Below are 14,065 nucleotides of genomic sequence, written 5' to 3'. Positions count from 1 at the left end.
ACAGACAGACAGACAGACAGACAGACAGACAGACAGACAGACAGACAGACAGACAAGAACAATAAATTCAAGGAAAAGAACAGAAGCAGTACTTATCATATCCAGTCAGAGACTTAAATCCCTGCTCTTCAAGATCTTCAAGATTGTACCTTATAAAAATGTGAGCATAAATTGACATAGAATTGTCTCTTATCTCAGCATGGCAATTGTGGAAGAGGCACTATAAAGGTGTATTATGATTCTAAGCTTAACATAGAAATTACAAGTGTATTTGGAAAAGTAAGATTATAGCCACCCATTTTAAAGGGTTTAGCTTAAAGCTCAAATTCTCGGATCATTTTGGGGTCACAGCTACGTTGGAAAGGATCAGGAAACAGTAGTGGGCTGTGATTGTGGTAAAACTGAATAACACAGAAAAATAATAGACGATGCTATAAAAAGCTAATGCGGGCAAAAAAGCACCGCTGGCGGTAGTAATTTTCCTCACATAGTCCTGTACAGTGTGTCATGTTTCTTAAGTGTGTAAACAAGACACGGTGTGAGGAATATTATTAAAGCTTCCTCTCTGATGCTTGCTTTTTTATACTTTAAAGCATCCCCTCTGGGTTTAGCCTGAAACTGGCTTTTTTTCCCTACAGAACCGTCACAGCAGTCACTGGGTCACAGCAAAGGACCAGCTCTGACTGAGTCACTGATTAAATACAAGAATATATATAAATAGAGGATGAATATGAAAGTGGAAAGGGGTAAGTGGTTTTACCTCAGTATAAAAGTACAATGAGCTGCTATTGTAAAAGTACACATAATATTGTATATAATATAATGAACCCTGCTTTGAAGAACAATGTCTGTGTCTGCATGATAGACAGGAGTTTGAAATTGCTGAAAGGTACCAAGCACAGACACAAACTACTGTGGGTCCCACCACCAGCAAGGGAAGCCCTCTCCACCCTTCATTTTTACATTCTTTCCACAGTTGAAGTTATGATTCTTACATAGGTTTCTCAGCAAGACAGCAAAAAGGTGGAGACACCCAATATATAAAAACACATTTCATTGATCTTACAATTAAAGTAAGTATGCAAACAGACCTCTGATTTACTTATTTACAGTATGATCTACAATATGTACAGTTGTCTTAAAGTGAAAGTCTTATCAGGTACATAAATATGTATTGCATGAATTATTAGCGGCAACTTGTTTGAACTGGTTGCTCTTCCTGGTATTCCTTTCACTGCAAAGACTTATATTACTGGTAAAGGAAAGAAATTGCAGAATTATTATAAAGGCTTAATTAAAGAAAGTATACTATAACACAGCAGATACCATTTTATATTTAATATAACAAAAGAGAAATATTTAAACAGTTACTGTAGTTGCCAACTCCGCAACACATGAAAAGAATCACTAGACATAGGAGGCAATTAATTGGATGGAGTCTACATGCAAAATTATTGCACTTATTGAATATACCATATACAATATGTAGTAAAACACCTCAAGCCAGACAAATGAAAAAAGATAAAAAGACAAAGCAAAAGTGTAAGACGTAAAAAAAAAAAGAAGAAAAGATAAGGCAGAATCAACAAATTACCGGTATCTGAAACAGGAAAGTGTAACTAATAGCAATGAAAAAGATCAGTTTTGTCAGTGGAAAAATTAACTCAAACATGCCCAGAAACTGACTGCACTAAAAAAGGTTAGCAGAGAAATAACTTGGCCTACTCCTTTGAGGGGAAGATAGAAAAAGGAGAGAGGAAGAGGGCGAAAGCCCCTACCGTACTGACAGAAACGAAGTAGACCTAAACTGATCATGAAAACTCATAGCCCATCTCGTTTAATTAATTTTCAATGGCAACATTCAAAGGCTCTCACTGCGCATTTATTTTACATCCTTTTAACCTATGCTTTTCTATAGGGGGACATATGGTGACACTTTGAACTTTGAATAGTAACAGTACAAATGGGAAAGCCACATTTCTGAAACTATCTGACAGTTTAAAAGAACAACAACACAATCCCCCCCCCCCCAATACAGAGTTTGCTAATGTATTGGTGTGCTCCGCTTTGAGCAGGAATGCAGTTCAATTCCATACAAATGTATATTTGCAGTGTACAGAAAATCATAGCAATAACAGTCATGTACAACAATAACATAAACATTCCGCTTAAACCAAGGTAAAATATATCTTTGAAGGTAAGGCAATTTAAAACATATTTAGCACTGTCAGTGTTATGATAATTCAGGGAAATAAATAAACAATCCCATTATATCATGTTCACAAGCAATACTTTCTGATTTCATATTCCATTCCCACATATTCAAATGACATGGTGTATCACTAACCAAAATAAAAAGATAAAATTTTAATTGATATTTCTCCTCATCTAGTTGCCTACATAAAAATGCACCCACACACTTCAAAATACACAAAAACTCATAAACAAATGTAAATGTGCTTGCACACCTACACAAGCAACTGAAACTAGTATAACATTCTGAGTGTGGCTGTGGGTGGTTCCAAAATGTGGGTGGAGCTAAAAATGAGGGTAAGCTGAGGGCAAAGGTAAGATTTACTTGGCTCAGAGGTTTTGTCTATGTGTGCGTGTAGTCGTAGAAAGCAAGACGTTCCTAATGAGGACCTAATGAGCCTGTTGGTTTCTGGATCTGTGAAGAAAGCGTGTCATAAAATTTTACCTCATTGTCAGGACTTGCAGAGCATGAGCTCTCTTTTCTACATACAGTTTTCACAAGTTCTTTTAAAAATCTTTTACCTTATTACAAGAAGCGTTTTATAAAGAACGGATTTTGGGAACAGACTCATCATTTGCTCTGAGCCTAAAGACATTTGATTGGCTGTTAAGTCACAATTGTTGTAAGCAGAGACAGCAGTGACTGGATAAACTAGTAAATGTGTGTGTTCACTGCATGCAACTGGGGGTGGAAGATTTTAAAGCAGTCGTATCAGTTTCAACTGTTTGTTTATTCTAAAAAAAACATTCATTCACATATGGAAAGAGTTTGGGGACGGGGGAAAGCCCTTCAGCCCTTCACTATGCCCCAACACTGAATATACCCACAAAGCAATACTATTTTTTTGCCACAAGCAACAACAGCTGTAGTGAAAAAGACGAGCAGGAGAAGCAAGTTAACTTCATGCGGTCTTTTCTAAATAGGCCTACCATCATACACTTATTTTAATCAAATTTGGCAGTGTGACATGTCCGTGTTAACACTTTAAAATAAAGGTAACGGTATCACAATCAATTGTTGAGCAAGTATAAAATAACAGAAAACATGCGCACAAACCGTACAAAATTTTTCACATTCAGATATAATATGTTGAGACAAAGAGTCTACATAACAAGAGGGACCACTTCTCTCTTTGAGCCTATTAAAAAAGTGTCCTCAAAATTCGGTGGCGCCCTCTTCGCAAATGCGCACCCTTCGTGAACACAGTTGCCCTATTTGTGTTAAAAAAATCAAAGTGAAACTAACAAGTTTTTGAATAAATAAGAATTCAAATTTCGGAAAAACACTTTTAAAAAATGGTTACGCTGAAAAAAAACACCTCTTCCGGAGGAAGGGGTGACTGTTTTTTTCGTTTAAATTTACTTTAGAATGAAAGGCGAGAGGTCATTAAAATTAAAACACCTAAAACTCCGCACTGAACGAACCAGAACTGCTGATGAACAGCAGTCGATCTGTGCATGCAAGGAGGTGCTATTCCTATTTTTCTTCTGGAAAAACGAAAGAGAGCTTCAAAACAGACTGCAGCGTCATCTGAAGCAAAGAGCGGACTTCCGGCGGACACTTTTTTGGCTGAGTGGACCATCTTGTTATGAACTATCTTTGGTTGAGATCAGAAATCAATGTCCACTGACACCGTATCCCCAATGAGAAAAATCTGAAAATGGCGTGAAAGAATTAAATGACAAATCTGCTGGTAGATTTGCAAACAAACATACATAAAAACATGCGCACACTCATTTATACATAATGGGAACATAGACATTCAACTTGCACCGTGTTGCCAATTAAATGAAGCACAACAGCCCCTTTATCATTCCTTAGAAGTTTCCCCAGCCTAGGAGGCTCTCTTCCCTTCAAATTTTTATCATTTGCATACCCATCACGTAAACATAAGTATATCTGTCCTGGATGCTGAAAGCTCACGCCTGTACATGCCAGAAGGTACAAACACCCTTCAGGATCAGTACCAGGTCAAGACAAGATACAGACAAATGACCAAAAAATATGCACTAAACTGGAGTAGAACCTATATTTAAAAAGATTGCTTACTTAATTTCTCACTCCTGGAGTTGGAACAATCTGCCATTTAGAGGTTTCAGCAAATATGTTGCTGATGTTTCCCCTGGACTTTTTGATGTTTTTCCTCCCAGCAGATGACGCGGCTCGAGGTGGGGGTTTGGGATCAGATGGAAGTTTGTTCCCCTCGTGCATGAGTTTAGACATGCGGCCCCCTTTGTCCAGGTTCGCTATTTCATGGCCATTCTTTACTTTGGGAGCGGGCCTGGCAGATTGCGGCTGGTTGCCATACTTGTGAAACAGTCCGTCCATCTGGACGCCTTGATCAAGCTTCGCAGTGTTTTCAGCTTCAGGTTTCACACGAGGAACAGCTCGTGTAGATCGAGGAGTTTCGCCATAACGTCCCATGATTTTTGACATACTTGCACCTTTCCCATACTCAGCTGTTACCTCAGCCTCACGTTTGACTCTGGGAGCATTCCTCGGGGTCTCATGCATCTCCGATGGATTGTGCATAAGAGAGTTCATTCTCCCTCCCTTGCTCATGTCTGCCGTTTCCTCCGCCTCTGGCTTCACTCTAGCGAGAGGGCGAGGAGAGGGTCGGTTATGTCCATAATTGGTCAACAGTTTATTCATAGGGCCACCTTTATGAGCCTCTGCAATATCCTCACTTTGCACAGTCACTCTCGGAGCAGGTGAAACAGCAACAGGGGGGGCTGGTCCTTTACCCCCTAATAAATTCCCAACATGGCCAGTACGAGAAACCTCATAATTTTGCCGGGCTTCTCCAGTTGGACAACGGGGAGAATGCGGAGGAGGAATGACGTGTGTGTGCTTTTCAGAATTAAACAAATCGATACTTCCTTTGTTTCTGGATGCGATCTCCTCTGCTTCAGGCCGGACTCTTGGGGCAGGCCGAGGTTCATAGTAGTGGCCTGTCTCATCAAACCCAGGATATGGATTTCCAGTTTGTTTTTGCATTTTCTTTTCTTTCCTTACGATATCTGAAAATATAAGAAAAAAATCATAAACATCTAGAAGGTGAAGGCCTGTATCAACATTGTCAGGTAAAAGCTGGCCATGTACGAGATTTTCACTTTTCTCTATTTCGTACCTACGTCTCTTTTCTTGAATCATCCTCCATAAGGCATGAAATCTAGCAACATAAACACTTCATGCCCTGGTGACAAAGTGATCATTTTCACTTTATTTATGCAATTCTTCGCACATTCTGAAAAATGAACTTACATGCACTTGGCTGTTCTGCATGCAAAGCCATCGTCGTTCAGATTTTCATTTAAAAAACTACAACAACTAACCACATTATAATTTTCTGTTAGTTTGTATTGACTTATCATAGAGTTACAAAAATAAAAGAAGTTATAGCTTTAAACAATCATCCATCTGTAAATTATACAATGGCTCTCAACTAGCTTTGTATCATACTAAATAGGGTGGATCATGTGGAATTTTGTCCATTGTTTTAGCTTCAGCGATACAAGAATGAGTCTTGGCTTCTCATTATTTCTCAACTTACTTGCTCTATTTCTATTCTTCATGTTTTAATAAGGGCAGTAAGTTTTGAAGAGAAAGTTGAAAACAAACTCAAGCATGGATGCCTGTGACCATCTTTATTCAGATAATTTTCAGATTTTCGATATAAACGTAGGCCTACTGCTCTGCGATCTGATATAGATGAGTTAGTATAATTGAAGCATAACATATATCGATTCAGATAGGCCAGCTTTTTCATGAAAAAGAGCATGTGACAATAATAGGCTAAAGAAGGCTAGATTAGTAAAATAAATGTTTCAGATAATACTGAGGGAAAAAATTAAGTACACCAGAAACATCAAATTCTCCACTTTTGATCAACAGAGCATCTGTTTGTCCTTCTGCTGTACATCTTCATACATCAGTCAATGTAGGCTACTACAATGATGAGGATGAAAATTCTATGAATATAATGAAGATATGTGCTTGTCATACGTACATCAGCATACTAAAGCCTTTTCAAGGATTACCTTACAAAATCAACTTCATTAACTAAAAAAGGAGACATTTCATTCTCCCAACTGTACAAAATATAATATGGCGCTTTTTTGGGGGGGGGGGGGGGGGACAAGTGGGTTTTGTTAAGCAACATTTGATATTTTATGTTACTAGCTTTTTATTTTCAAAACGTCGGTTGGCTTTTCTGGAAAAAAAAAAATGTACGGCTTAACAATACGACAATTGATATTGAGAGGATCATATGTAGTCTCATATGGCCAGCAGGCTTGAGTAGGCTAGAGAGAGAGCTAATGACTATGAAAAATTAAGTCAGAAAATGGAGAACCGATCTGGAAGGACATGCACGAGCGAGACGTAAATTGAAATATTTCCACTTTTTAACGTTTTATTCACAGGGAGCCCGAGGCAGGGGTAGGCCATGAGAAACATGGAGGAGATGTGTGGAAAGGGACATAGAGAGATGAAGCTCACTTGGAACGAGCCTGGAAGGATGGCCCAGGACAGAGATAAGTGGAAGAAGCTTGTATGTGGCCTATACCCTGCTAGGGGGGAAAGGTATTGATGATAATAACGTTTTATTCAAATTTAGATAATTCAGGAATGATTTGGATTTTACTACCACATAGGGGGCAGAGAGAGGAGGCTTTTATGACACTTTTCACATTTGGCGCCACTGCTCCGTTCAGGAACAATTCAAGCCAAAGAAAAAGGTTTCACCATTATCATAAGCCATTCGGCATCATAACTAGTGACATCAGCTTCATACATAATCATGTTTTACCGCCAGAATATAAGATCTGTGGTACCCTACCATGTCAGAAACCTCCCCACTCCGCAGGAGACATTTTGTGTAAACATGAGGGATACTTCGGATGAAGAGGAATGATTTTGGACAGTGTGTCTAATGTATCAAATATTATTTTTCAGAGGCAACACTCTGGCACAGCATACATCCATACTGTTACCTTTCGTTTGAAGTGTGAAAGTGTAATGCGAGGCATCGCGGTGAAATCAGGTGCTCGTCAAAATATTGAAATCGAAGAAAAAGGTATTTTTTCTAAAGTTTGGCAATTTTTACCAAAATTTTGTTTCTAGGCTCAATACTTTCAATGTCCATATAAAAGCCCATTTGCCTGTGAATTTCACTGAGAGACGTTGATTAAAGGAACAAAATATGTAAATTTTAGTTTTTAAGGACTCTCAAGCTATAGAATTAAGTTACCAAACTTTGGCCGCCATTTTTTCCCTAATTTAACCCCTGAGACCAGGATATTCCCATAATCTTCAATCGCAAATATACTGACTTCTATTCCAGATAGAAGGGTATTTTTTTCACAGATAGCAAGGCAAATGGAAAAGTTTTCAGATAATACTAATATCTCCACGTTCCAGCAAATTGACGAGTGCCTGATTCCACCGTGTTGTGACACATTTCACACTCACTGGATATAGTAGAAAACAGTGATCTAACCATATCTCTACCAGTCTGCATATGTGTATGTGTTGATTTGAAATCTCCCTTTTCCATTGTGAAGCAGAGCTTAGTGGTGCCCCTAATAAACAAGCTAGCTTTTGCAGCAATAAAAAGAGCTGAAAAATACTTTTTCCTATTCGTTTCAGAGTCTGTCAACATCTGGATTTGGAGAGAGCGCAGCATTCAGGATGGTGCTCCATTTGCTATGTTATTATCCCTATTTTTTTCTGAGCGATGAACTCTGGTTCGAATCAAGGCATATTTGTTCTTGAACATGGAATGTTTGAGGGGCATTCATATGGCTCCTCATTACATCAGGATGGAGAGGGACAATAAATCAGAGATTCACTACCTCAAATGACATGAAGTTATAGTTTTCTGATGTTCTGGGGGGTGGGAGTTATGCCACAACCAAATGAAAACATCTAAATGAAACATAGGCTTCAGATTAAAAACAGTTACTAAGAATTTTCTTTTTAAAAAGAGCTTTTGATCTTCTGAGGATGAAATTCAAAATGCTTTAGGGAATTCAATGCAAGGGTTTCCATTTTAACTGCAAACCTATATAGGCATAAGAGCGGTTTGACTTCTTTGATATAAGCCTCGAATCAAAGGTGGGAGAATTGTTCTCATTTTACAACGCCCAAATCTTCCAAAGGTGGATGGATGAAAGCACTTACAGTCATATCCGATTTTCCTTGGTAAGACATAATTCAGAGTCACTCTCTTCGTCTCTCTCTGACACCATTTTCCCAACGAGGTGGACACACTTCCCTATAATCCCAAGCTCGATGACAACAAAGTCAGGTTTCTTAGGTTCCACAGGAACAGCACCATTTTCACAATAGAATCCAGAAAGCCAGTCTTTTCGGGTAGATTTTGTTCATATGCCATGTTCTTGGCATGATCAGATTGTTGTGTAGGAAACATGTTCATGAAACAGACATGAAAGCTAGGTTTAATTTTATGAATTTGGTACATAATAGACACCCTAAAGCACAGTCAAATAGTTTTCGAAAAAAGATAGGTGCACCATTTACGACATGTTATAATTGCAAACTAAAGGGAATACACCATAAAAAAAAGAATATTTCTTTCACAGCTGACGCAAGGTTTCGGACAGTGAGGCAGCAAAAACACAGCAGTATAAGCCTCACACGACATATCATGTGATCATGTAACAATTTAAATGTTTAAACTTTCTACTAACATTGATCAATAGTTTAGTGAGAATAGCGATGTTTCCGAAGTCTCGTCCATGGCCCACTCTAAAACCGCATTTATTTTGTGTAGTGATTCTGCGCACACAATTCCTCTGCGGAGGGGAACTTAACAACCTTGGGTATAAAAATCTGGGGGTGGGAGTTTGACATGCCCCCTAGAATTTCTCCATAATTTGACTTCCAACCACGGCAAACATTTATGCATAGAGACTTATAGATTAAGGGGAGACCCGAGTTGGTGATAAAAGTTTTTAAAATATCGCTTTTTAAAAAAACCGAAAAAACATCCTTTAACATCTGTTCTATCGGGTCACAATGACAAAACTGTTGAAAAAACATCCTAAATTACCTAAAAGGCTGTTTGAAAAGTGCACATTGAACTGAAAATCTTTAATAAAATTCCTGTTCTTCTGTTTTTCTCAAAATCTGCTTTTTGACATAAGTACCTCCTTGGAAGGAGTTTTCAAAAACTACGGAAGCTAGAAGTTTCGAATCTGGCATACAGTTAAGTGCTGTAAGATCAATTCTGGGGATCTATGTAAGGAAATTGGGAATATTCCGTAACTAACACCCCAAAATTTCGTCAACTGACTCTCGGGGGTCCATTGACTTTGGGCACACTTTTCTATTTTTAAAGATAGATCAAAATCCTTACACAGATCCACAGTCCATATAGGTTTGCACTTGTGTGCCAAATTTCAGGCTGCAGTTTCAACATTTTTCTTTGAAATCTTTACTGCACTAAGAAACTGGTTTGAAATTCCAAGATGCACGTCACATGCAGAGACCTATTTTTCAGAAAAAAATTAACAAATTCACCCTTACTAGATTACATTCTACTTACCTATAAACTTCTTGTACAATTATAAGAAAGTGAATTAAAGTCCTTTGTTTAGAAAATTTTTCCGGGACTGTACGTGATCTCCCCTTAAAATTGTTTAATTGACGCTTTGCAATTTTCTTAAGATGTTTTATATGCACAAATCAACGTCTATCCGGAAAGGAAGTGATTATTCACACCGGGTGTGCCCATAAGATTTCATTTTATTAACACCGGTGGCCTAGTGGTTAGGCTCTCGGACTCGCAACCGTAAGGTCGTGGGTTCGAATCCCGTCAAGGGCCCAACGTTGTGTCCTTGGGAAAGGCACTTTACACGAATTTTCCTCACTTCACCCAGGTGGGAATAGGTACCCGGCTATAGACAGCGAAAGATCTTGTCAGTTTGTTAGTGTTTGAGCGCTTAATCGGCTGCTCGCACTGTATGCTTCCTGGGAAGCTGAGAATGTTTCGGAGTGTTCTATGGTCTGCTGGGGTAATAATATAGTGTAAAGCGCATAGAGCCTGCTGTTGAGCGGGGATATGCGCTATACAAATGCTATCTATTATTATTATTATTATTATTAATTAATATAATTCACACCGGGTATGCGAATAAGAACTAATTTTATTTGCACACGGTCGAGCCTACGTTGATTTTAGACCTCGTTTGTAGGCCAGGGCAAGATCGACTCTGGGATCCATTCTTTTGAGTCCAAATGAGGACTCAAAGAATCGATCTTGTTCACAGACTCTAAGCTTCGAGTCCGCCCAGGGTCGATGCCTCCCGTCTCCTTTTTTTTAGCTTGGTTCCTAGCCTAGACTACGAGAATCGAGGCAAGAATCTAAATCTCTACCGCACTATTACAGTCCTGTCGTGGGATAGGCCTTTTTTTCGCTTCAAAACAGACACCGCACCAGGACAGGACTGATCCGACGCATAAGGCGGCTTCTTTGAAGTTGGCATAGGCGGAGTTAAAAATGCATTTCAAAAATTTCTTAAATATTGGCCAAATTTAAGAAATAATAAGATTTTCGCGATCAGCAACCCAAAATTAGCAAAAATTACGCGGGGAACCCAATTTAATGCCCGATTACCAAGTCAAATTAATTTTTGTGAGTTTTGTTATACTTATGGGTTTTTTTCACTATTTGAATTTGGCGTGCACTAGGCCTAATTGATACATGTAGATTCAAGACTGTGTCTTCAAGGTGGATGAATTGAGGTTGCATGTACCTGTGCTCTGTTGCTTCGTATTAGAAAAAAGAGAAAGAGAAAACAGTACAGTAGTCTCCGCCTAAGATCCCACCGCTTACGATCCCGGTTCGCTTAAGATACCGCTGTTTTAAGAAAACAGAATTTTTACTATACAAAGTCACCCCTAAGATCCCACTCTGATTCACTCTGAAGGTCTACATTTGGCTAAGATCCCGCATTTCAGATCATAATTTGCGGAACAAAACCGCGGGCGGGACAGCCGATCAACCAAGAGTGAAAAGTTGAGATAAAAAAACTGTCCGTCGCGTCAAAGATCAGCCACTATCGTGAATGTGATCACACACACATTATAAAACTCAATGAAGAGATACAATGTTTGCCCCAGACCAGATCACACCAGGGTGTGAACTGACCGACACGTTCATCGCACTCACACTTGAGCTCTCCCCCTAAACTTACATCACTCACTGGGTGGGCAGGGCCTACACGTTCCCTCCAGGCGGGATCACATTGAACTGTGAACTCTTCCTTGACCATTGTAGAAGTTGTCACTACTCCTGAATTTGCGAGACTGACTGAATTTTAATTGGTGTGTTCACAACGTTATGGTGTGTAACGACAAAGGCAGTTGGGGGAGGGGGGGGAGGGGGGCCGGAAACTCGGTTAGAGATGGAAAGCTATAAATTTTTGACAGGTAAGGGGGAGGGGCAGCTGGATACGCGTAGATCTTGAGACTCATGATAGGATAAAAAGTGAAAATGGCACGCCTCATCCCACTATGCACTGTGATAGGTCATCAAGGTTCACTCTTTGCTCGCTATACATCATAAACCCACCAAGCGTCCATGTCAGTTCATTTTAGAGTGGATGGAGACCATTTTACCTATGTGAGCCTTAGCATGGGTCACCATAGATTCTTCCCTGGGTTCATCGGTTAAGATCCCGGTTCGCCTAAGATCCCGCATTTCCTTGTTTCCGAGCACCGGGATCTTAGGCGGAGACTACTGTATTGGGTCATACTGTCCCACCCATGTTGTAGCAATTCACAACTGCTCGGGACTCAATGCAACAAAAATGTCACGTCCCAAAAATAGGTGCGGTACATTACACTCAAGTTCAAAGGTTTCAAACGTCAGCCGGGTCTGTCCCGGGACGAACTTTCGTAGGCCAAGTGAGGTAGGGGCAAGAAACTGCCAGTCAGTCACTATCAATAGTCTCACGCAACCCCCCATCCCACCCCACCTTCCTCTTCCTCTTCCCCGCTATGACATGAGTGAATGCTAAACTAGGCCTAGGCCTACTTGTCGTGTCTACCATGTAGCCCAGTACGAAAACACGCTGCACATAGGCTACTGCTACTTTGAATGTTGTTGCCCCACCTCCGCCCGTCCCAAATTAAATCATTCACTTCCCTTTTCTCTTTCTTTTGTCTTGAACATTGAACGCTTGCTCTTGAATTTCACTCATATTCTTTAGTAAATCATATTGTGTATTAGTATTAGGGTCAATATATCAATATATGATTGCAGCTAGATTTCTAGATCTAGATCTAGATCTAGATCTAGATTTAGCAAATGAAAAGGACATGAATAATTTTTGGGAAGCAAAGCAGCATATGAAAAAAACATTTAAAATTTTCATGAGAGCACTACCTGCAGTGAAAGATACGTCCCAAGCACGTCGTTGTTTTCAGTAAGTTATCGGAAATTAGACGTGTTCGCTGATCATTTCAGCGTAACCACGGTAAACATTCCTCTATCCGGTAGCCTCGTTTCGACAAAGTTTCCGGCGCGTTGATTTATTAAAAACAGAGAGAGGAGTTTTCCTTGTGGACGAAACGTTTTCTATCCTTGGCTCTTAGTGACAGATGTGTACGTTGTACTTCTACTACTTTCGAGACTAACGCCGGTGAACTGTAAGTATGTTGTCACTTTTTGTTTGAGATTCTAGATCTAGATCTATATCAACCCTTCCAAATACATGCCTTACTAGGCTATAGAACATTAATGTGGATATGGGTCCTCACAAACTTTGATGGCTCGTTGAATGTCGAGAAGAGAATCGGTCTCAACTTGAAGTTCGTCTCTCTGCTCTCTTCCTCGAATGAATGATTTAAAGCCCATTTTGTTTGAATGAATGGGGCTGACCACCTGTAGCAGGGAAATGTTGAGGGTTGTACTTGGAGAGGATTCAATTACGTAACCTGTGTCGAAACCTTTTTGAACAGTATTAAGTTTTATGCAAAATCGTTGATAGCACAGAAGAATGTTCTGATGATTTTGCATTTGACTGAGGCTGAGGCCGGCGAGATAGGGTTTTAAAGGAAGAGGCTAGATCTAGATCTAGAATCTAATCTCTAGATCTAATCTAGATATCTAGCCGTACTTAAAAATGACTTTCTTGAGAAAGGGTTTTAATACTAGATCTAGAATCTAGATTTATCTAGATCTATATCTAGATCTAGATCTAATTGGAACAATCTTTCCGAATCAGTGGTGTCAGCTCCAAACGTGGACACATTTAAGAGACGTGTGGACGAATACTGGAATCTGGAAAGATCTCCCAACTATTTAAACCCCACCTTCCAAAACTGATTTGTCTAGATCTAGCCTACACGCCATGCATTATTCATTATTGTTGTTCATTACCAGATAGTTGAACAGGCTCTACTTAGAGCCTCGAACAACTAAATCGTCAATGTCAATGTAATATGATGGCGAGACTGAAAAAAATAGGCCTACTGAATTGTAAATAGATCTAGATCTAGATCTAGATCTAGATCTATATACATTTGTAGTTTGCAGTACCTAAATGTCCTCCTAAAGTATTTGTATTTGAGACTAAACCAGGTGCCTTAATGACAGTGCATGTATTTTAAACCTCCTGTTTTCTAAATATGTTAATAGGGCCTAAGATTTATATAAGTACGGCTAGACTGGCAGTGTAGCCGTACTTAAGTACAGCTAGACTTTTTGGCTAGCCGAACTTAAGACTTCTAAGTACGGGTAGACAACCAGGCTAGCCGTACTTAAGGACGGCTAGACTGTCA

At 39.5% G+C, this 14,065-nt stretch overlaps 2 protein-coding genes across 3 annotated transcripts in view; one reads left to right on the top strand and one right to left on the bottom strand.

Annotated features, from left to right (window-relative positions):
- Positions 1-3,803: 3,803 nt before the first annotated feature.
- Positions 3,804-13,133, bottom strand: LOC101847371. Its single transcript, XM_013087950.2, has 2 exons — positions 12,669-13,133; positions 3,804-5,274 (listed from the first exon to the last, which is right to left on the bottom strand). Exon 2 carries the CDS (start codon positions 5,249-5,251, stop codon positions 4,304-4,306), a length of 948 nt encoding a protein of 315 aa, XP_012943404.1. The 5' UTR covers positions 5,252-5,274; positions 12,669-13,133; the 3' UTR covers positions 3,804-4,303.
- LOC101847611 overlaps positions 12,839-14,065 on the top strand; it is a 63,174-nt gene continuing 61,947 nt past the window's right edge. Inside the window, exon 1 of one of the 2 annotated variants that reach the window (XM_005108135.3) lies at positions 12,839-12,931. The gene's annotated coding sequence lies outside the window, so the exon portion shown is untranslated. The remainder of the gene's footprint in view (positions 12,932-14,065) is intronic. The other variant, XM_005108136.3, reaches the window with a different exon arrangement.

Source organism: Aplysia californica, unplaced genomic scaffold (genome assembly GCF_000002075.1).
Source record: "Aplysia californica isolate F4 #8 unplaced genomic scaffold, AplCal3.0 scaffold00663, whole genome shotgun sequence".
NCBI lineage: Eukaryota > Metazoa > Mollusca > Gastropoda > Aplysiida > Aplysiidae > Aplysia > Aplysia californica.
The sequence above is the reverse complement of the archived record's forward strand: the minus strand, read 5'-3'. Positions and strand labels throughout refer to the sequence as shown.